Source organism: Sinohyriopsis cumingii, chromosome 16, assembly GCF_028554795.1.
Source record: "Sinohyriopsis cumingii isolate HCF-2022 chromosome 16, ASM2855479v2, whole genome shotgun sequence".
Classification (NCBI taxonomy): Eukaryota; Metazoa; Mollusca; class Bivalvia; order Unionida; family Unionidae; genus Sinohyriopsis; species Sinohyriopsis cumingii.
This window is the reverse complement of record NC_142976.1, coordinates 38,841,073-38,865,741: the sequence shown is the minus strand read 5'-3', so window position 1 is coordinate 38,865,741 and position 24,669 is coordinate 38,841,073. Positions and strand designations below refer to the sequence as shown.

The 24,669-nt window shown below is 37.5% G+C and overlaps 1 protein-coding gene across 20 annotated transcripts in view; it reads right to left on the bottom strand.

Moving 5' to 3' along the window:
* The window catches only part of LOC149780246 (uncharacterized), a 90,777-nt gene that overhangs the window by 20,283 nt on the left and 45,825 nt on the right, over nucleotides 1–24,669 (bottom strand). Inside the window, exons 11-15 of one of the 20 annotated variants that reach the window (XM_089937037.1) lie at nucleotides 23,468–23,542; nucleotides 21,433–21,507; nucleotides 19,635–19,709; nucleotides 15,061–15,135; nucleotides 13,581–13,655 (exon numbers count right to left, since the gene is read on the bottom strand). In XM_089937037.1, the coding sequence (XP_089793163.1) occupies nucleotides 13,581–13,655; nucleotides 15,061–15,135; nucleotides 19,635–19,709; nucleotides 21,433–21,507; nucleotides 23,468–23,542 (375 nt within the window). Of the gene's footprint in view, nucleotides 1–13,580; nucleotides 13,656–15,060; nucleotides 15,136–17,359; nucleotides 17,435–19,634; nucleotides 19,710–21,432; nucleotides 21,508–23,467; nucleotides 23,543–24,669 lie in introns of all 20 variants that reach the window. The other 19 variants (XM_089937039.1, XM_089937040.1, XM_089937042.1 and 16 more) reach the window with 19 other exon arrangements.

The following is a 24,669-nucleotide window of genomic DNA, read 5'->3' as shown; positions in this document are numbered from 1 at the left end:
GACAGACTGGTGCAGTGAAAAATTACTTTGACACGTACTACCGGAAAAAAAATACCACGATAACCGGTATACCGTTAATACCGCGCGTCTCAACAGTATCAGTTCAACAAACAGATATACGTGGCCTGTCTGAACATTGGCTAATTGAAGTACAATTAACTCAGGTTCTTGGAATGTATAAATGTCGATAAACTCAGTGTAGTTATTCTATGACATATTAAGAACAATAATGATATCGCTCTTTAGAGATTGGTGATAATCGCATTGTTGGTATTAGATTCTGACTAGATTATAATACGACTGTCTTTGTCCATGTCATGTTTATACTATTGAATTATACTCCGGGTACATTGCAATGCTGCATGGAATTTACAATATATACGCACAGTATGGTTTCATTATTCTTATGAGTGATTTTAACCAGCATGCATTTATCTGACAAAAGAAATCATTTCCTGCAACGTTCGCAACGATTTAATATCTTTACCAATGTTGACTTTTATAAAGGTCACGCTATTCATGGTTTTCATATTCTGATACGAATATATCTTTGGCCACATCGTTATTGACAAGATAAAACTGGTCAAAGAGGCAATGATCATTGATGGCGATGCACTAACTCTTCCTAACCACAGCTCTATACTTGGATCTTTTGAATTTCAAATTTTTCTATGAATGATTCGAACTTTAATATTTTGAAATTCAGCGGGGGTGGGGGGTGGGTGGGGTGTTGACTTTAAGATACGTAAAGAATATGTGTGGACATTAGATCGAAGAGTTTCTGAAGTCCATTATCCCAAACAACGGCATAGCAAAATAGTTAATGCTTTATCTGTTGCAAACCGAAAACCCCTTCCTGTGTGAAAATTCCAACCCATTTTAAGTTCCTTCCTGAGTCCTGAGTTGAAGGATTTGCAACACGATACATTTTTCATTTATTATAAAAATGCTAAGTTAATCTTTCGAAGACTTCATAGAAAATGAGTTTCATATTATGAAAAGCAATAAAATGAAGATATTGACAAGTATACCGAATTTGATAAATGCCTACTTTTAGGAAATTTTAAATTGACACCGACAGAGATGTTAAAAACCCCTTAAAATGAAGACTTCACAGAAAATGAGATATATTAGTTCAGTGGGCAACTTATTTTTTTAAACTATAATCCACCGAATTTAGAATATATATATATATATATATATATATATATATATATATATATATATATGTGTGTGTGTGTGTGTGTGTGTGTGTGTGGAGAAGTAGGTGAATCTTTTACACCACGGAAAGAAACCACTGTAAGTGTATAAGTGGAGAGTTCAATCCAATTACATTTTTAAGAACTTTCATCTGTACTTTCATATGTCAGTCTGGAAATACCAGCGTTTTGACGATATCAGTTATGAACGTATTAAGTGTGGTAGTATATAGAATAGGCTAGTTTTGGTTATTATGTACATTTCAATGCTGGTGTTTTGGCACATTCCGGACAAATTAAAAGAAGGTCTGATAATTACCGTTTTTAAAGGAGAATTAAAAATAAATAATAAGGTAATAATAAGGTAATAACGCTTCTTCCAGGTAAATGTGAGGCCTTCGAAAAGATTTTATAAAAATGGTTACATACTGCTTTAGAATTTACTAAGTTTTCAATTAACTCATGGGGGAATGAGGGGCTAGGTTACAATGAGTCATTGTTTCTGGTCCGATTACTTATCGGCCATGCAAATGAAAACTAAAGCAAATTGTACGCAGCTCCTCTTCGTACTGAGAATGCTTTTCACACTGTATGACATGACGGACTATTTTAATAAATTATTTCACACCTGTAGTAACCACAAAATATGGATTGTAATTGTCAGTCTATACACCAACATGCACAGCAATATGGATTGTGATTGTCATTCTATACACCAACATGTACAGCAATATGGATTGTGATTGTCAGTCGATACACCAACATGTACAACAATATGGATTGTGATTGCTAGTCTATAAATCAACATGTACAGCGAAATGGACTGTAATCGTCAGTCTGTACATCAGCATATACAACAATATGGATTGTGATTGTCAGTCGATACACCAACATGTACAGCAAAATGGATTGTGATTGCTAGTTTATAAATCAACATGAAAAGCAATATGATTTAAAATTGCCAGTCTGTACACCAACATGTACAGCAATATGGCTTGTGATTGTCAGTCTGTACACCAACATGTACAGCAATATGGCTTGTGAGTGTCAGTCTGTACACCAACATGTACAACAATATGATTTGCGACTGACCGTCTGTACACCAACATGTACAGCAAAATCGATTGTGATTGTCAGTCTTTACATCAGCATATACGGCAAAATCGATTGCGATTGCCAGTCTGTACACCAGCATATACAGCAATATGGATTGTGATTGACAGTCTATACATCAGCATATGCAGCAAAATCGATTGTGATTGCCAGTCTATGAATCAATCATGTACAACGGTCATCCTTTGAAGAAGTATTACTATCAGATTTAGGTGTTGAAGGTCCCGGCAAGATGGAACATTATTTCCATGGCTCTACATTCTATTTGTCAACGAGATGCTTGCTGTTTTATCAACATACAGTTTTAGCTTTGCATTTCTGAAGAATCCGTGCCCATGTTCGACCGATGCAGACGATATGCTTCTTCTGAGTCTTTCAAAATTAAGCACGGATCACTTACTGAAGACACGTTTTCAATACTCTATAAAAAAAGTGCTAAACTGAAGAAAAAAGTTTTCAATACTCTATAAAGTGGAGATCACTTTCTGAAGACACGTTTTCAGTACTGTATAAAGTGGGGATATCAGTCTGAAGACCAGTTTTTAGTTCTTCTAAACCAAAGTAATATGTTTAATGAAAGTCATTTTGACTACAAAATGGACATATGTATTTGTACGTGGGATCTGAGACTGTTCTAGAAACAGGATCTTGTACACATTTAGGCATTAATGCAGCTATGTACAGGAATGTTGATACAAGAATAAAAGAGGTTAATTGTAAATTCTCTGTTCACATTTATTGAGGTTGGAGGTAATGAGTAAGGTTTTAATCCGGTCACAGAGAATATCTTGTATAAAACTACTGCAATAGCCCGTACATCGTATGGTTGTGAATCCTTGTGTAGCCCAACCATGATAACATACTTCTGTTAGAGAAATGTGAAGGTGTTTACATGAAGCGTCTGCAAGGTTTACCTCGATATTCACGGACTAACATTGCACTGAGTTTATTGGGTACTTTACCCATTGAAGCATACATATATACATGAACAAATAACTTGTCCTGGATCGACTTTATAGATTACCTACAGAAAATTTGCAAAACATGTATTTTTACTTCGCCTTTTCAACTATAAAAACCCATGATTCACATAAAAAAAATTGTTTTTTTCCTCCTGACATTTACAGACTACCGGGAAAATTTGATCTAAATGAGTCTGTTGAACTGTTCGTATTTCAGAGTAGATTCTCTGTCCGAAAAACCCTGATTGGAAACATATTGTTAAATACAAAATCCATATATCATATGAAAATGCTTTGAAATGTAGACTCGTTGTACAAAATCCGTATATCATATAAAAATGCTTTGAAATGTAGACTCGTTGAAGAAGCATCGCTTAATCATTTTCAGCAGTTAATGCTTGATGGCAGTTTGATTTCGTCTGCTATACAGGAAGTAGCTAGAAAAGTTCCAGCCTCTGTTGAATCATGTCGCTGTTTTTTTTTTCTTCTGCGAATGAGACTGCTTACACTCACTGTCAAACGTTTTGTATTTTTGTCGTTTCATATGTGCATGTACTTTTATACACCAGACCGTGATAGGTTTTTGGTGCTATACTATTTATAAATTCATGTTTACGTTTATTTACATTTATTAACCGAAATTGATTTTATCAATACTCCTTTGGAAATGATGTCCCGAGATTTACTAGTTTTTAAGTATTGATTAAGTTATGTATTTTCATCTTCTATGTATCACATTCACATATGTTGCTTCATTGTTTAAGGGTGTATATAAAGTCTGTGCACCATGCTGATATATAATGTGCTTTGAATCTCCTATTTACTTCAAATGTATGTTTTGAGTGTTCTGATGCCAGCATGTGTACTATTATTCTGTAACTCATTTTACATCTTTGAGGCATAGAATAATTAAGTGACGACTCATATTGATCCAACGGGTTCAACGTTCCCGTTTATTTCCATGCTAGAAAGTGCGGCTTTCACTCAAATTTTCAACAATGATATTTTGTGTTAAATATTTTATATCTTATTTTCTAAAAATACTGTCAAGTTTTCAGTTGTTCATTCTTTATGTATTTCTACAGATTGCACTTTTGGTAACAAAGATAAAAAAATTAGTCAAACTCAGTAAGTAATAACGTCATTTGCATTCCACCAGTTCTAAGCATATTATCAAAATAACATTGCTGTTATTATGCAAACTGTGATATTGAAATATATATGATAACGTAATATATGCCAAAATATAGAGCTATTCAGTTAGGCTACTATTTCCTTATCTTTGGATGGTACTGTAGTTGTCTTTGTAGCTGCTTGGCTGACTGAAGTTTTCTCCAGTTCTGCGATGAATTAAATTAAAAATAGTGAAATTGTCTTAACACACACCTCAGTAAAAAGAACTCATCGTCGTATAAATGCTGAATTTACTACCCAATCGAATTCACTTCGTCGTATAAATGCTGAATTTACACCCAATCGAATTCACTTCGTCGTATAAATGCTGAATTTACTACCCACTCGAATTTACTTTAGTTTGTTGTTCAAGCTCTTTATTAAGGTCATGTGTCTAGCATGAACAAACGAGTTTTGAGTCCCATGACTGTCTTAAAGACAGATTTTACTATAAATGTCACATGACATCTTCTGCGGGAGACTGATTCTGTGCCATTTATTGAATAGGCTTTAACTGGAAATTGTTTATCTCTTAGGATTAAGAACATATTATATATTGACGTTTTTGCAGTCTTATAACAGTGCCAGACTTTGTGAAGAATATTATTTCATGTGAAATGACAAATCATGTTAACACCAGAAGAAGGATAGATAAGCAAGGGAAGTAAATGGGATGATGGTTATTAAACGTAAACTCTTTTGTAGAAATTTAAGGAAAGGTCCCACAATGTAAGATGGCTGAGTGTCAATAGCTGTGAGTGATCATCAAAGTTACTGTAAATATTGTGGTATTAAACAAGCTACATGGTCCTGGGACATTATACTATGATGACATCCCATTAGCAAACACGATTACTGGATTATTGTGCAAATGGATTATCGCAAGACATACATACATACATACATACATACATACATACATACATACATAGTTGACAAAGGAAGTGATTTTACGAAAATGTTAATTTGTTTGTCTTTCAAAAACACACGTTAACACATTTTCTTTGATACAAAGAATTTATAATTTTGTTCATACGTTCTATTGGCGCCCGTATCTGGTAGGTGAAAAAATTTGGTTTACTGATATCTTATTTTCCATCTTGCCTTACAAGAATCTAATTTCGTCATCACAGAATTTCTCAAAATGAATCTGGGAAAATCTTGGGAATACATTTCAATATGTTATTGATTAAGATATTTTTTTTTAAAACAAACAAAAAAGCAGGCTAGAGGGATTTTCTCCCTATCAAAGACAAAGATCCAAAAGGATAAAAACAGAGCCAAACACCTACTCGAATGAGTCAGATAACGGTGTTTGATTGGTTGAGTACGTCAGTTTGAAATTATTAATTTAACTTGCTTCAAATTACAATCCAAGCATATATTCGACTGACCATGGCTAGCTAAAAACAACAAAGTAATGGGACCATTGTCTGATCGACGTATGAATAATATCAAAAGATATTAAACCGCTAGAAAGCAGAGGAGCTTACTTAGCGACGATTGTGCAGAGTGACACGGACGATTCATGTACGTTTAAGATGACAAAAATAGGCATAACTTTGGAAACAAGCATCAGAGCATGACGACAGAGCAAAACGTGTGTGTTGGTGTCATGTCAATGTCTGCCAAGTTCAAAGGCTATTCCACTCTGCATCATAGCCGCTAACTAAGCGTACCTGCCATCTATCGATGCACTGTCCTAATTTTGATACATATCCTACGTCGACCAGCTTGGCGGACATGTATGTAAGTTAATATTTTAACAAAAGAGTTTCAAACAAATGGCTCTGTTGTGTAATTTTGTTCTGTTGTATTGCTGAAGGCAGTCTATTATCTGTCTTGATTGTTATTTGGACTAAGCAAAATTTGCGAACATTTGTTAGCACGTGTTTTTCGCAAAATTGTCATTGCTCGTTATAGTACTTCCGTTGTAAACTCTTCAATTTCGGACATGTGTAGCTTTTGCACATTTTCAGTAAATCTTGCATGACGTCCACGGTCTTATAATATATAAATAGAAGTGTTCAGTTTTGAAAGAAAAGAAAAACACCGAAACTTTTGAAGTTATGGGCAATTCGCCCAAAACTGTGTTAATAGTTACAGACACACACCACCAAAGAGGAGCAGAAGTCTAACAAATGTATGAGAGGGTTACGGCAAAATTATATTTACCTGTTTCCTATCTAAATTTCGCCTGCCAAGTTTCAAGGCAGTTCGGGGCCGCGAGTTGCCGAGTGGTCTAAAGTGCTCTCCGTTACGGATCACTGCCATCTCACCTCTGTCTGCGTGGGTTCGAGTCTCGGATTCAGCCAATGTGGGTATGTGAGAAAGCTTGCCAGTAGCTTTTCGTGGGTCGGTGGTTCTTTCCGGGGTTTTCCCGGGTTTTTCCTCTACCATTAATACTGGCCGCCAAGTATAGCTTATCGTGTGCTGAAAAATGGCGTTAAACCCCACCACCACCACAACAACAACAACCAAGGCAGTTCATCAATAGCTATGCATGGGAGAGAAATATCATACACACTATACAGTTAACGATGTAGAAGATGTCAATGCATCAGATCCTAACGACCAAATCATATGCACATATTAATTTCATGTCAATAATGTTTGACAAGTGATACAACAATTCGTGAAAACACCGGGGCTAATTGCACGCAAGGATTGTTTTGTTGTAATAATGTATACACATTTAACACCGAAAAGGGAAGTAACTCTACAAACAGAATGAACCAGAGAACAACAAAAGAACGTAATGTTTATATTGATACATGCCAATAATACCTGCCAAGTTTCAAGACAGTCCGTGGAGTGTGTGTGTGTGTGATTAGGATTTTTAACGTAGCTTTAACAATTTTTCAGTCATATCGCTACGATGTCTGCAGTGTGGCAGTTTATAGTTATGTCTAGCACTTGGGCATCATGCCGCAGACATGTAGCATGATATCCCACCCAGTAACATTTTCCTGACACCAGGCCGACCAGTCCTAACACTCTTAATGCTGAGCGCATAGCGAGGCAGCTGTTAGTACCATTTTTGTAAGTCTTTGGTATGACTCAGACGGGGTTCGAACCCACAACCTCCCGCTTCCGAGGCGGACGCTCTAACCACTAGGTCACTGGAGCGGTACAGTCCGTGGCAATGTCTGACTGGTCCACAGGGATACCGGGAGATCAGGGCCGGTGTCGGGTGTGGAGGAGAGTTAATGTCAATAGCAGGTAGAATTTATAAGAGTTAGGGCCTAAGACTTAAATTCTTGGGGCTCTGAGTGGCCGAGTGGTCTAAAGCGCTCTCCGTTACGGATCACTGCCATCTCACCTCTGTCTGCGTGGCTTCGAGTCTTGGATTCGGCCAATGTCGGTATGTGAAAAAGCTTGCCAGTAGCTTCTCGTGGGTCGGTGGTTCTTACCGGGGTTTTCCCAGGTTCTTCCTCCACCATTAATACTGGCCGCCATGCATAGCCTATCGTGTGCTGAAAAATGGCGTTAAACCCCACAACAACAACAACAACTTAAATTCTTTTTATCGAAAATCGGATTTTGTATTACTGGTCTTGTTTGCGTTAACGATATTAGTCTGTAAGTGTAATTAGATTAGCGGCCCTGGATTGTTAAGTTTAAAGTTACATTAGCACTACTCCACGTGTTATTCCACCACTTCCTGTTATAATAGCATGAGCAAGTTTTTATTCCGTTAGCTACCTTAAAATACCGGGCTCACATTCACCACACTAAAGCAGTTGAAGTTTTGCCGGTTCAAGGGGGCTTTTGCGCATGATTTTGTGACGTCAGCTATGCTCAAGCATTGGAATTGCGTGGCATATAGTGTATATTCGTTATCTAACAGATCATGTGAGAAAACAAGAAAGATCATACACGGTTATTAAGTGCAAACGTTTACCGGGGCCGCTTCATTCGGGAAAAACGTACAACCCTCGGGCTCATATTTGTCCTTTTGTGCTCAGGCCAACATTTCAGGATAGTAAACCGTTCCTGATCCCCATGATATTTCACCATATTTAGACCTCAGTTTTTCAGCAGGATACGTAAAAGTATACAATACACAAGGTTGGACAAAATTACCCTTTTTATACAATTTATAACAGTTCAGAAATTGTGGAGTTGACAAGAAAAGTTTATGGACAAATTGTTGAATTTGCAGATAGAAAGAACCCTTCTGAGACATACGATAAAGTGCGAAGTCTGTTACACCATTTCACTCAACTCAAATTCCTTGTTTCAAATTAAATATGCTATTTCATATTTGAAAATGAATTTCAATATAGTGCTATTAACCATAGGATTGGAGCTGCACTGTCGTTGTAGTTGCAAAGAAGAACTGTTTATGTCAAACATTTACATTTATATCACAATGGGGCGTAACTCTAAAAACAAAATATGTATCAGAAGACGAATACAGAACAATATAAGAATATTAAGCATTATCAGAAACATCTGCCAATTCTCAAAACAGTCCATGGACAGCTATGTGAGTAGCTGGATGCACACGAAATGCAGTATATGAGTCGGGGACGGGCAGACAAGATAACCAATCTAATATGTTGATGCCTCTACCATATTCATGTTGCCGTTGTCTGACTGGCCCACCGGGATACTGAGAGATCAGGGTCAGGTGTGTAGCGAACCTATCGCGATATTTCATGAGACCCCTTGATCTCCAGTCTAACATTGACGATTCATATAAATAATTATTCTTACTTGGAGAAGATATAGGCCATTCTGTGACCTTTAATCATAGTGATGTATAACAACGTCACTAATATGAACTATTTACAGATAGTCATTATTTATAAATTAAACACGTTCATCTGAAAATCGGATGATGTTACTATAGTATTCATCGCATTTACGAGATTAGCTTGTAAGTGTAATTCACATTAAGATATACGTGGAGGAGCAATCGTTACGCTATTTACGGTAGATGGTTCATACCCTGATGTCGTGGTACTACTTTTCGGAAATTTTGAAGAAAAGAAAAAAAAACGAAAATGTAAAAATGTGTGTGTGTGTGTGTGTGTATGAGAGAGAGAGAGAGAGAGAGAGAGGGGATTTTTAAGTTTGCTGTTACATCCGCGCTACTCCACGTGAAATTGTCTTGCTATTAATATTAAAATGCATTTTCGCTGTTACAATCTTCGCTTCCGTATGTAATAGCGTCCCTGATATTCCACCAGTTCGTGTCGTGTAGCGTTAGAGCACGCACAAGTGTATGCCGTTAGCTGCCTTACAATATCAGGTTAACATGCACCACCCTAACGCAACTGAAATTTTGCCGGTTCGAGGTGGATTTTTGGATGATTCTGTGGTGTCAGCTATACTCAACTATTGGAATAGCGTGGCACATAGTGTATATTCGTTTTCCACCAGATCATGCAAAGAAAAACAAACAATATCATACACGGTTATCATGTGCAAACGTTTGCCGGGGCCGCGTCAACCGGGAAAGACGTTAAACTCTCGGGCTCATATTTGTACTTTTGTGTTCTACAAAATTGGACATAAGTACCGTTTCCACATAATTTTTCGCGGTTTAGATGTTATGAGGTTGGCTGGAAACGTTCAAGGACAAACTGTTGAATTAGCATATAGACACAACCATTCATGGATATTTGATTATATTGCTGTGCATTAAGCTGACCTTGTGGAATTAAAAAATGTTTCGGCATATTTGAAATTTGTGGTTTAACATCTATATCATATATTCATTTGACAATTTTTTTTCGTATCTGGGGAAAGAAGTAAATTCTCACAAATACAAAAAAAAAATAAAAAAAAAATGAATATTTCTCGTATTAATGAGACTGTGATAATAACGAGACATTTGATGAAGTATACAGCTTGTTGAACCATTTCAATCAAGTCAAACTCCTTGTTTCAGTGCAAAGAAACTAATTCATGTTTGCAAACTTAATACAGCTATTTAACCATACGACTGGAGTTTCCTCTGTCGTCGTTTGGCTAAGAGACGTTTTTACATGTTCTGCAGTGAATTAATTTAAATTAGTGAATCTGTCTGAACTTGCACGTCTGAATAATGAATACTTCCTCATATATAACTACAAAGTTTGCTGTCAAATTCATCTTGGTCTGTTGCTCAACCTCATTTTTAAGATTACCTGTCTACCATGTTCCTAAGATGTGAATGCTGTTTGCTAAGTTTCGGGGCAATAATCAAAGACTCTAAGACCAACTGTACACAGAGGAATCATCATATACGGAACATTCATATACATTTAGCAAGACATGACGGGGCATAAACATGGATACAAGCACCAGGCAATGACGACGGCGCGATTACTTAACATAGTCTCATATCAATAATGCCCTCCAAATTCCATGGCAATTCATCAAAAAACTGTATCAATACTTGCACACACAAAAATAATTATATAAATAAATCCCACGAACACAAAAAGAGCATAAGTCAAAATGATGTTTAAGAACGTAACGTCCAAAACAATAATCCTCTGTTGACGTAAATAAAAATGAAGTCTGCCAAGTTTCAAGGAAATACATCAAAAGCTATATGATACACAATATAATTATGACGTTTAGAGCAAATCATGAAAACTCTGGGACTAACTGTGCATATTTTAAGTCAAGTACTCCTATTTAGATTACAAAGGAGTGTAACTGTGATAACAAAATATTGCTAAGAGAACGAACAAGGAACGGTATTCCCATGTCGAGCATTGACAGTAAGATATGCCAAGTTTCAAAACAGTTCACGGTAAGCTGTGTGAATAGCTGCACGCACACAAATTGCTGGACGTACATGCGTCGGGTACGGGCAGACAAGATAAACAGACCAACGTTGATGGCTCTGCCATATTCTGGGTGCCAGAATATAACTGGTCCACTGCGATATTGAGAAATCAGGGTAAGGCGAGCAGCGAATCTATCGCGATCTTTCAGGAGACCACTGGATCCCCAATCGAACCTTGACGGTTAGTTCAAAAATATTATACATAAATGGGAAGATACATAAAAACCTAAATACGTTTATACGAAAATCTGGTCATAATAGCTATCGTATTCATGTAATTGTAGAGATTAACTTGTAAGTGTAATTCACATTAAGACATTACGTGGAGGAGCAATCGTTACGCTGTTTACGGTTGACGGTTCATGCCCTGATGTCTTGGTGCTACTTTTCGAAAATTCTGGGGAAAAAATGAAAATATCAAGATTTATGTGTGTGTGTGCGTGTGTGTGTGGTGCGTGCGCTCAATCGATCGTTCGAGAGAGAATATATCCACACAGTCCTAGATCTTCAAGTTTGCAATTATATTCGTTACTCCACGTGACATTGTCTTGTTATTGACATTAAAATTCATTTTCTCTGTGACAATGTTCACTCTCAGTAAGTAATAGCATCCCTGCTATTCCACCAGTTCGTGTACTGTTTTATGTAATAGCACGCGCAAGTGTATGCCGTTAGCTGCCTTACTCTATCGGGATAACACGCACTGCCCTAATCCACCTGAAGTTTTGCTGGTACCAGCTGTTTTTTCCGCATGATTTTGTGACGTTGTCTATGCTCAAGCATTGGAATTACGTGGAATATAGTGTATATTCCTTTTCTAACAGATCCTCGTGTAAAAAACAGGGCCGCGTCATTCGGGAAAGAGGTTAAACTCTCGGGCTCATATTTGTCCTTTTCTGCACTACAAAGTTGGACTGAAGATAAGATAGATAAGTTCTAAAATACAATTTTTTAAAAATATTTCTGGTGCTAAGGAAATTGTGATAATATAGAGACATTGATGAAGTATACAGCTGGTTGGACCATTTGAATCAAATCAATACCCTTGTTGCAGACAAAATAAACTAATTTATGTTTGCAAACGTATGCCAGAATAGAGGTATCAACCACAGGATTGGAGTTTCCTCTGTCTTTGTTCGGCTGACAAATGTTTTCACCTGTTCTGCGACGAATTAATCGAAATGTCTGAATCTGTCTGAACTTGCACTTTTGGGTAATGAAAACTCCCTCATATAAATACAAAGTTTACTATCCAATCAAATTCATCTTCGTTTATTGCTCAAAGTCTGTATTAAAACTAAGTGTCGACCATGTTCCTAAGATGTGAATAATGTCAGTCAATTTTCAGCGCGATAATGAAAACTCTCAGACCAACTGTACACAGAAATTACGAAAATGTCTTATCAATTTAGAAAGACAAAAGGTGCATAGCTCTGGAAACAAACATCTGGCCATGACGATAGAGCGAAATGTCTAAACTGATCACCTGTCAGTAATGTCTGCCAGGTTCCATGGCAATTTATCGACAATTGTGTGAATACATGCACGTGCACAAATTATTATATAAAATATATCTCGCACACCAAAATGGAGAATAAGTCTACATAATGTAAAAGAAGACAATTTCATCCGCCGACCTAAATGAAAATGATATCTGCCAAGTTTGAAGGAAATTCGTCAACCGCTAAGAGATAGTTGTACACGGAAGAATTAGGAGGTTGACAGCAATTCATGAAAACTCTGGCACTAGTTGAATTGAAGAATTATTATATCTTTTATGTCAAGTATTCATATTTAAACCATAAAGGGATGTAACTCTAAGAGCCAAATATTCATCAGAAGACGAGAGCAGAAGAATATGCGCATCTTGAGCATCGTCAGTAACATATGCCAAGTTTCAAAACAGTCCATACACCGCTCTGTGAGTAGCTGGACGGACAAGAATTGCGGAACGTACATAGGTAGGGGATAGGCAGACACGATAAACAATCTTACATTTGATGCCCTTGCCATATTCATGGTGCCGTTGTCTGACTGGCCCACCGGAATACTTGTAAATCAGGGTCAATTGCGGAGCGACCCTAGCGCGATCTCTCAGGACACCCCTAGATTGCCAGTCTAACAGTAATGATGATTCATACAAATAATTATTCTTAAATGGACAAGATATATGCCATTCTGTGACCTTTAATCATAGTGATGTAATACAACGTCACTAATAGGAACTATTTACAAATTGGCATTATAAATTAAACTCGTTTATCCGAAAATGGGATGATGTTACTATAGTATGTATCGCATTAACGAGATTAGCTTGTAAGTGTAATTCAGATTAAGACATACGTGGAGGAGCAATCGTGGCGCTATTTACGGTAGATGGTTCATGCCCTGATATTGTGGTGCTACTTTTCGGAAATTCTATATATAAAAAATAAAAATGCAATACTTAAGGAATGTGAATATGTGTGTGAGAGAGAGAGAGAGAGAGAGAACATGTAAGCATGCAATCCTGTATTGTCAAGTTTACAGTTACATCCGAGCTACTCCACCTTACATTATCTTGCTATTCGCATTAAAATGAATTTTCTCTGTGACAATGTTCGCCCTTAGTAAATAATAGCGTCCTTGATATTCTACCAGTTTGTGTCATGTTAATGTAATGTCATGTGCAAGTCCACGTCGTTAGCTGCCTTAAAATATCGGACTCACATGCGCCACAATTGAAGTTTTGATCGTTCCAGTTGGATTTTAGCATGATTGTGTGACGTCGGCTATGCTTAAGCATCGGACTTGCGTTGCATATCGTGTATACATTTCTACAAGTTCTAAACGATATACAAAATGAGCATTTCTTGTATTTAGTAACTGTGATAATAAGGAGACATTGATGAATTATACAGTTAGTTGGACCATTTGAATAAAATTAAATTCCTTGTTTCTGACGACAGGGCAATAATAAAAAGCTCTAAGACCCACTGTACACAGGGGAATGATCATATATGAAACGTCGATATACATTTAGGATGACAAAAAGGGGGAATAACTCTGGAAACACGAATCAGGCCATGACGACAGACGGAAATGGTTATGATGTCCTCATATCAATATATTCCACCCAATTAAAGTGCTTGAGCATAGCTGACGTCACAAAATCAAGCAAAAAACCCACCTCGATCCGGCAAAACTTCAGTTGCATTAGGGTGGTGCATGTTAATCTGATATTGTAAGGCAGCTAACGGCATACACTTGTTCGTGTTATTACATTACACAGGACACGAACTGGTGGAATATCACGGACGCTATTACACACAGAAGCCGAGTCCAAGGCTCGGCTAGCGTTGGTTCATGGGAAAGCCTGCCAGTAGCTTCTCGTGGGTCGGTGGTTCTTCCCTGGGTTTTCCAAGGTTCTTCTTCCACCAGTTATACTGGCCGCCATCTATAGCCTATCCTGTGCAGAAAAATGACGTTAAACCCTAGAACAACAACATACAGAAGCGAAGATTGTAACAGCGAAAATGCATTTTAACATTAATAGCAAGACAATTTCACGTGGAGTAGCGCGGATGTAACTGCAAACTTAAAAATCCAGGACTGCATGTATACCCCTTCTGACGCGCGCGCGCGCGCACACACACACACACACACAGTCTAATATTTTTACATTTTCCTTTTTTTTCTTCTCCACGGTTCATAATAATAATACTTAAAAAGAGAAGATAAATAAAAAATTAAATAGGTTTAGACGAAAATCGGATCATAATAGCTATCGTATTCATATAATTAACGAGATTAGCTTCTAAGTATAATTCAGATTAAGACATACGTGGAGGAGCAATCGTTACGCTGTTTACGGTAGACGGTTCATGCCCTGTTGTTGTGGTGCTACCTTTCGGTAATTCTGAAAAGAAAAATGAAACTGCAAACATTTATGATTGTGTGTGGGTGTGATGCGCGCGCGCCAGAGAGAGAAAGAAAATATATTCATACAGCCATGGATCTTTAAGTTTGCAGTTATATCTGCGCTACTCCACTTGACATTGTCTTGTTACTGACATTAAAATTCATTTTATCTGTGACAATGTTCGCTCTCAATAACTAATAGAATCCTTGATATTCCACCAGTTTGTGTCCTGTGTTATGTAATACGACGCACAAGTGTATGCCATTAGCTGCCATTAGCTGCCTTACACTATCGGGCTAACATGCACCGCCCTAACGCAATTTAATTTTTTTTTCTTCCGGTTCCAGGTGGTCTTTCGCATGATTTTGTGACGTCAGCTATCCTCAAGCATTGGAATTGCGTGGAATATAGTGTATATTCCTTTTCTAACAGATCCTCATGTAAAAAACAGAAAGAAGACCATACACTGTTGATATGTGCAGACGTTTGCCAGGGTCGCGTGATTCGGAAAAGAGGTTAAACTCTCGGGCTCATATTTGTCCTTTTGTGCTCTACAAAGTTGGACTGAAGTATTTTTTTCACACAGTCCCTCGCCGTTTAGAAGTTGTGGAGTTTACAAGAAACATTCAAAGAGCAAACTGTTGAATTAGCAGATGGACCGAACCAATCATGATTATCTTGATTATATTTATTTTTATTAAGCTGACGTTGTGGAATTATCAATGGATCAGCATATGTGGAATTTGAGGTTTAGAATCTACGTCATACATTCCTTTGACAATTTCCTTTCGTATCTGGCGAAAGAGATAAGTTCTAAAGTATAACAAATGAATATTTCTGGTATTAAGGAAATTGTGATACTAAGGAGACATTCGATGCAGCATACAGCTGGGTGGACTATTTGAATCAAATCAATCCCCTTGTTTCAGATAAAATAAACTAATTTATGTTCGTAAACGTATGCCAAAATAGAGATATCAACCATTGGATTGGAGTTTCCTCTGTCGTTGTTTGGCTTGCAAATGTTTTCACCTGTTCTGCGATGAATTAATCGAAATATGTGAATCTGTTTGAACTTCGACGTCTACATAATACAACTTCCTCTTATAAATTCAAAGTTTACTATCCAATCAGATTCTTTTTTTGTTTGTTCCTCAAAGTCTGCATTAAAACTAAGTGTCTGCCATGTTCCTAAGATGTGAATAATGACAGTCAATTTTCAGCGCGATAATGAAAACTCTCAGACCAATTGTACACAGAAATTGCGGAAATGTCTTATCAATTTAGAAAGCCAAAAGGTGCATAGCTCTGGAAACACACACCAGGCGATGACGACAGAGCGAAATGCCTAAACTGGTCACATGTCAGTAACATGTCAGTAATGTCTGCCAGGTTCCATGGCAATTCATCGAAAACTGTGTGAATACTTGCACGCACGCAAATTAATTATATAAAATATATACCTCAAACCCCGAAAAGGAGAATAAGTCTACATAATGTATAAGAAGGTGACGACAATTTCATCTGTCGACATAAATGAAAATGATATCTGCCAAATTTCTTGGAAATTCGTCAAATATTAAGAGATAGTTGTACACGAGAGAATTAGGAGGCTGACAGCAATTCATAAATATTCATGGTGCCGTTGTCTGACTGACCCACCGGGATACTTCTAGATCAGGGTCAATTGCGGAGCGACCCTAGCGTGATCTCTCAGGAGACCCCTAGATGGCTAGTCTAACCGTAATGATGGTTTCATGCAAATAATTATTCTCAAATGGACAAGATTTATGCCATTCTATGACCTTTAATCATAGTGATGTAATACAACGTCACTAATAGTTGTTGTTGTCGTTGTTGTTGTGGGGTTTAACGCCATTTTTCAGCACACGATAGGCTATACATGGCGGCCAGTATTAATGGTGGAGGAAGAACCCGGGAAAACACCGGAAAGAACCACCGACCCACGAGAAGCTACTGGCAAGCTTTCTCACATACCCACATTGGCTGAATCCTAGACTCGAACCGCCGCAGACAGAGGTGAGATGGCAGTGATCCGTAACGAAGAGCGCTTTAGACCACTCGGCCACGTCACTAATAGTAACTGTTTATAGATAGTCGTTATAAATTAAACTCGTTTATCCGAAAATCGGATTATGTTACTATAGTATTCATCGTAGTAACGAGATTAGCTTTAAGTGTAATTCACATTAAGACATACGTGGAGGAGCAATCGTTACGCTGTTTACGGTTGACGGTTCATGCCCTGATGTCTTGGTGCTACTTTTCGGAAATTCTGGGGAAAAAATGAAAATGTAAAGATTTGTGTGTGTGTGTGTGTGTGTGCGTGTGGTGCGTGTGCTCCATCGATCGATCGAGAGAGAATATATTCAAACAGCCCTAGATCTTCAAGCTTGCAATTATATTCGCTACTCCACGTGACACTGTCATGTTATTGACAATAAAATGCATTTTCTCTGTGACAATGTTCACTCTCAGTAAGTAATAGCATCCCTGCTGTTCCACCAGTTCGTGTCCTGTTTTATGTGTTAGCACGCGCAAGTGTATGCTGTTAGCTGCCTTACTCTATCGGGCTAACATGCACTGCCCTAATCCAACTGAAGTTTTGCTGGTTCCAGATGGTTTGTCCGAATGATTTTGTGACGTCGGCTATGCTCAAGCATTGGAATTGCGTGGCATATAGTGTATATTCCTTTTCTAACAGATCTTAATGTAAAAAACAGAAAGAAGACCATACACTGTTAATATATGCAGACGTTTGCCAGGGCCGCGTGATTCGGAAAAGAGGTTAAACTCTCGGGCTCATATTTGTCCTTTTGTGCTCTACAAAGTTGGACTGAAGCCTTTTTCACACAGTCCCTCGCCGTTTAGAAGTTGTGGAGTTTACAAGAAACATTGAAAAAACAAACTGTTGAATTAGCAGATGGACCGAACCAATCATGATTATCTTGATTATATTTATTTTTATTAAGCTGACGTTGTGGAATTACCAATGGATCATCATATTTGGAATTTGAGATTTAGAATCTACGTCATACATTCCTTTGACAATTTCTTTTCGTATCTGGTGAAAGAGATAAGTTCTAAAATATAACAAATGAATATTTCTGGTATTAAGGAAATTGTGATACTAAGGAGACATTCGATGTAGCATACAGCTGGTTGGACTATTTGAATCAAATCAATCCCCTTGTTTCAGATAAAATAAACTAATTTATGTTCGTAAACGCATGCCAAAATAGAGATATCAACCATAGGATTCAAGTTTCCTCTGTCGTTGTTTGGATGACAAATGTTTTCACCTATTCTGCGACGAATTAATCGAAATGTCTGAATCTGTCTGAACTTGCACGTCTGCATAATGAAAACTCCCTCTTATAAATGCAAAGTTTACTATCCAGTCAAATTCTTTTTCGTTTGTTCCTCAAAGTCTGTGTTAAAACTAAGTGTCTGCCATGTTCCTAAGATGTGAATAATGTCTGCCAATTTTCAGCGCGATAATGAAATCTCTCAGACCAATTGTACACAGAAATTACGAAAATGTCTTATCAATTTAGAAAGACAAAAGGTGCATAGCTCTGGAAACACACATCAGGCCATGACGATAGAGCGAAATGTCTAAGCTGATCACCTGTCAGTAATGTCTGCCAGGTTCCATGGCAATTCATCGACAATTGTGTGAATACATGCACGTGCACAAATTATTATATAAAATATATATCTCGCACACCAAAAAGGAGAATAAGTCTACATAATGTATAAGAAGACAATTTCATCTGCCGACCTAAATGAAAATGATATCTGCCAAGTTTGAAGGAAATTCGTCAACCGCTAAGAGATAGTTGTACACGGGAGAATTAGGAGGTTGACAGCAATTCATGAAAACTCTGGCACTAGTTGCATTGTAGAATTATTATATCTTTTATGTCAAGTATTCATATTTAAACCATAAAGGGATGTAACTCTAAGAGCCAAATATTCATCAGAAGACGAGAGCAGAAGAATATTCGCATCCTGAGCATCGTCAGTAACATATGCCAAGTTTCAAAACAGTCCATACACTGCTCTGTGAGTAGCTGGACGCACAAGATTTGCGGAACGTACATAGGTAGGGGATGGGTACTTACATTTGATGCCCTTGCCATATTCATGGTGCCGTTGTCTGACTGGCCCACCGGAATACTTGTAAATCAGGGTCAATTGCGGAGCGACCCTAGCGCGATCTCTCAGGACACCCCTAGATCGCCAGTTTAACCGTAATGATGATTCATACAAATAATGATTCTTAAATGGAGAAGATATATGCCATTTTATGACCTCTAATCATAGTGATGTAATACAACGTCACTAATATTAACTGTTTATAGATAGTCGTTATAAATTAAACTCGTTCATCCAAAAATGGGATGATGTTACTATAGTATTCATCGCATTAACGAGATTAGCTTGTAAGTGTAATTCAGATTAAGACATACGTGGAGGAGCAATCGTTGCGCTATTTACGGTAGATGGTTCATGCCCTGATGTCGTGGTGCTACTTTTCGGAAATTCTATATAGAAAAATAAAAATGTAATAGTTAAGGAATGTGAATATATGTGTGTGTGTGCGTGAGAGAGAGAGAGAGAGAGAGAGAGAGAACATGTATGCATGCAATCCTGCATTGTCAAGTTTACAGTTACATCCGAGCTACTCCACCTTACATTATTTTGCTATTCGCATTAAAATGAATTTTCTCTGTGACAATGTTCGCTCTTAGTAAATAATAGCGTCCTTGATAGTCCACCAGTTCGTGTCCTGTATAATGTAAAGGCATGTACAAGTCCACGTCGTTAGCTGCCTTAAAATATCGGGCTCACATGATCCACTGCAACACAATTGAAGTTTTGATAGTTCCAGTTTTATTTTAGCATGATTGTGTGTCGTCGGCTATGCTCAAGCATCGGAATTGCGTTGCATATCGTGTATAAATTTATAAAAGTTCTAAACGATATACAAAATGAACATTTCTTGTATTAAGGAACTGAGATAATAAGGAGACATTGATGAATTATACAGTTAGTTGGACCATTTCAATCAAATCAAATTCCTTGTTTCTGACGATATAAACTAATTTGTGTTTGCAAAGGTGTGCCAAAAATATCGCTATTAACCACAGAAGTGGAGTTGCATGTGTCGTTGTTTGACTGAAAGCTGTTTTCGCCTGTTCTGCAATGAATTAATATAAATTTGTGAATCTGTCTGAGCTTGCACTTCTGCCACAATGAACACCTCCTCATACAAAACCAAAGGTTATTATTCCATCGAATTCATCTTCGTTTGTTGCTTAAACTCTTTTATAAGGATACATGCCATACCAGGTTCCTTGTATATAAATATCATCTGCCCAATTTCAGGGCAATAATCAAAAGCTCTTAAGATCCACTGTACACAGGGGAATGATCATATATGAAGCATCGCTATACATTTAGGATTACAAAAAGGGGGAATAACTCTGGAAACGCGAATCAGGCCATGACGACAGAAGGAAATGGTTATGCTGTCCTCATATCAATATATTCCACCCAATTAAAATGCTTGAGCATAGCTGACGTCACAAAATCATGCAAAAAAAAAAAAACCCACCTCGAACCAGCAAAACTTCAGTTGCATTAGGGTTGTGCATGTTAGCCTGATATTGTAAGGCATCTAACGGCATACACTTGTGCATGCTAATATATTACACAGGACACGAACTGGTGGAATATTCGGGACACTATTACATACGGGAGCGAAAATGCATTTTAATATTAATAGCAAGACGATTTCACGTGGAGTAGCGCGGATGTTGTTGTTGTTGTAGGGTTTAACGCCATTTTTTCAGCACACGATAGGCTATACATGGCGGCCAGTAATAATGGTGGAGGAAAGAACCACCGACCCACGAGAAGTTACTGGCAAGCTTCTCATATATCCACATTGGCTGAATCCGAGACTCGAACCCACGCAGACAGAGGTGAGATGGCAGTGATCCGTAACGGAGAGCGCGTTAGACCACTCGGCCATTCCGGGCCCCTAGCACGGATGTAACTGCAAACTTAAAAATCCAGGACTGCATGTATACTCCTTCTGACGCGCGCGCGCGCGCACACACACACACACACACATTTTTACATTTTCTTTTTTTTTCTTCACGGTTGATAATAATAATACTTAAAAAGAGAAGATAAATAAAACCTTAAATAGGTTTATAGGAAAATCGGATCATAATAAGTGTAATTCAGATTAAGACATACGTGGAGGAGCAATCGTTACGCTGTTTACGGTAGACGGTTCATGCCCTGTTGTTGTGGTGCTACCTTTCGGTAATTCTGAAAAGAAAAATGAAACTGCAAACATTTATGATTGTGTGTGTGTGTGATGCGAGCGCGCCAGAGAGAGAGAAATAAAATATATTCACACAGCCATGGATGCTTAAGTTTGCAGTTATATCTGCGCTACTCCACGTGACATTGTCTTGTTATTGACATTAAAATTCATTTTATCTGTGACAATGTTCGCTCTCAGTAACTAATAGAATCCTTGATATTCCACCAGTTTGTGTCCTGTGTTATGTAATACGACGCACAAGTGTATGCCATTAGCTGCCATTAGCTGCTTTACACTATCGGGCTAACATGCACCGCCCTAACGCAATTTAATTTTTTCCAGTTCCAGGTGGTGTTTCGCAAGATTTTGTGACGTCAGCTATCCTCAAGCATTGGAATTGCGTGGAATATAGTGTATATTCCTTTTCTAACAGATCCTCATGTAAAAAACAGAAAGAAGACCATACACTGTTGATATGTGCAGACGTTTGCCAGGGTCGCGTGATTCGGAAAAGAGGTTAAACTCTCGGGCTCATATTTGTCCTTTTGTGCTCTACAAAGTTGGACTGAAGTATTTTTTTCACACAGTCCCTCGCCGTTTAGAAGTTGTGGAGTTTACAAGAAACATTCAAAGAGCAAACTGTTGAATTAGCAGATGGACCGAACCAATCATGATTATCTTGATTATATTTATTTTTATTAAGCTGACGTTGTGGAATTATCAATGGATCAGCATATGTGGAATTTGAGGTTTAGAATCTACGTCATACATTCCTTTGACAATTTCCTTTCGTATCTGGCGAAAGAGATAAGTTCTAAAGTATAACAAATGAATATTTCTGGTATTAAGGAAATTGTGATACTAAGGAGACATTCGATTCAGCATACAGCTGGGTGGACTATTTGAATCAAATCAATCCCCTTGTTTCAGATAAAATAAACTAATTTATCTTCGTAAACATATGCCAAAATAGAGACATCAACCATTGGATTGGAGTTTCCTCTGTCGTTGTTTGGATGACAAATGTTTTCACCTATTCTGAGACGAATTAATCGAAATGTGTGAATCTGTCTGAACTTGCACGTCTACATAATAAAAACTCCCTCATATAAAGTTTACAATCCAGTCAAATTCATTTTCGTTTGTTGCTCAAAGCCTTTCTTAAAACTTCGTGTATACCATGTTCCTAAGGTGTGAATAATGTATGCCAAGTTTCAGCGCGATAATGAAAACTCTCAGACCAATTGTACACAGAAATTGCGGAAATGTCTTATCAATTTAGAAAGACAAACGGTGCATAGCTCTGGAAACACACATCAGGCCATGATGATAGAGCGAAATGCCTAAACTGGTCACATGTCAGTAACATGTCAGTAATGTCTGCCAGGTTCCATGGCAATTCATCGAAAACTGTGTGAATACTTGCAAGTGCGTAAATTATTATATAAAATATATACCTCGCACACCAAAAAAAAAAAAAAGAATAAATCTACATAATTTATAAGAAGGTGACGACAATTTCATCTGCCGACCTAAATGAAAATGATATCTGCCAAGTTTCAAGAAAATTCGTCAAATGTAAAGAGATAGTTGTACACGGGAGAATTAGAAGGTAGACAGCAATTCATGAATATTCATTGTGCTGTTGTCTGACTGACCCACCGGGATACTTGTAGATCAGGGTCAACTGCAGAGCGACCCTAGCGTGATCTCTCAGGAGACCCCTAGATGGCCAGTCTAACCGTAATGACGATTCTTACAAATAATGATTCTTAAATGGACAAGATATATGCCATTATAAGACCTTTAATCATAGTGATGTAATACAACGTCCCTAATATAAACATTTTACAGATAGTCGTTATAAATTAAACTCGTTTATCCGAAAATCGGATCACATGACCATAGTATTCATCGCATTAACGAGATTAGCTTGTAAGTGTAATTCATTTTAAGACATACGTGGAGGAGCAATCGTTGCGCTATTTACGGTAGATGGTTCATACCCTGATGTCGTGGTGCTACTTTTCGGAAATTCTATATATAAAAAATAAAAATGTAATAGTTAAGGAATGTGCGTGTGTGTGTGTGTGTGTTTGTGTGTGAGAGAGAGAGAGAGAGAGAGAGAGAGAGAGAACATGTATGCATGCAATCCTGTATTGTCAAGTTTACAGTTACATCCGAGCTACTCCACCTTACATTATCTTGCTATTCGCATTAAAATGAATTTTCTCTGTGACAGTGTTCGCCCTTAGTAAATAATAGCGTCCTTGATATTCTACCAGTTTGTGTCATGTTAATGTAATGTCATGTGCAAGTCCACGTCCTTAGCTGCCTTAAAATATCGGGCTCACATGATCCACTGCAACACAATTGAAGTTTTGGTCGTTCCAGTTGGATTTTTGCATGATTGTGTGACGTCGGTTATGCTCAAGCATCGGAATTGCGTTGCATACAGTGTATAAATTTATAAAAGTTCTAAATGATATACAAAATGAACATTTCTTGTATTATGGAACTGTGATAATAAGGAGACATTGATGAATTATACAGTTAGTTGGACCATTTCAATGAAATCAAATTCCTTGTTTCTGACAAAATAAACTAATTCATGTTTGCAAAGGTATGCCAAAATATCGTTATTAACCATATAATTGGAGTTGCATGTGTCGTTGTTTGACTGAAAGATGTTTTCGCCTGTTCTGCAATGATTTAATATAAATTTGTAAATAGGTCTGAACTAGAACTAGCACGTCTGCCGTAATGAAATCTCCTCATACAAATGCAAGGTTTACTATCCAATCGAATTCATCTTCATTTGATGCTTAAACTCTTTATTAGGGATATATGTATGTGAAGTGTCGAATTTTGAATTGCAGTGAACTTTAATGTTGAATGCATTGAGCATTCAAATTTTATCTCATTTCAGCCAGAAATGTCTTTGTGAAGGGTCACTTTGACATTTCTTCGTTCAACTCTCTCCTATATCAGTGTAAACTTCAAAGGGGCAGCAATTCGAACTCAGTGAAATTGACCGGGGTACCTTAACACGGTTCTTAGAAAGTAAACATTTGAGCTACCAACCATAACCGCTTGGTAGGAACCTATGTCAAGTTATAATTTTTTTCTAAGGGAAATTGTTACGCACCGTCGTTCACAGTTTC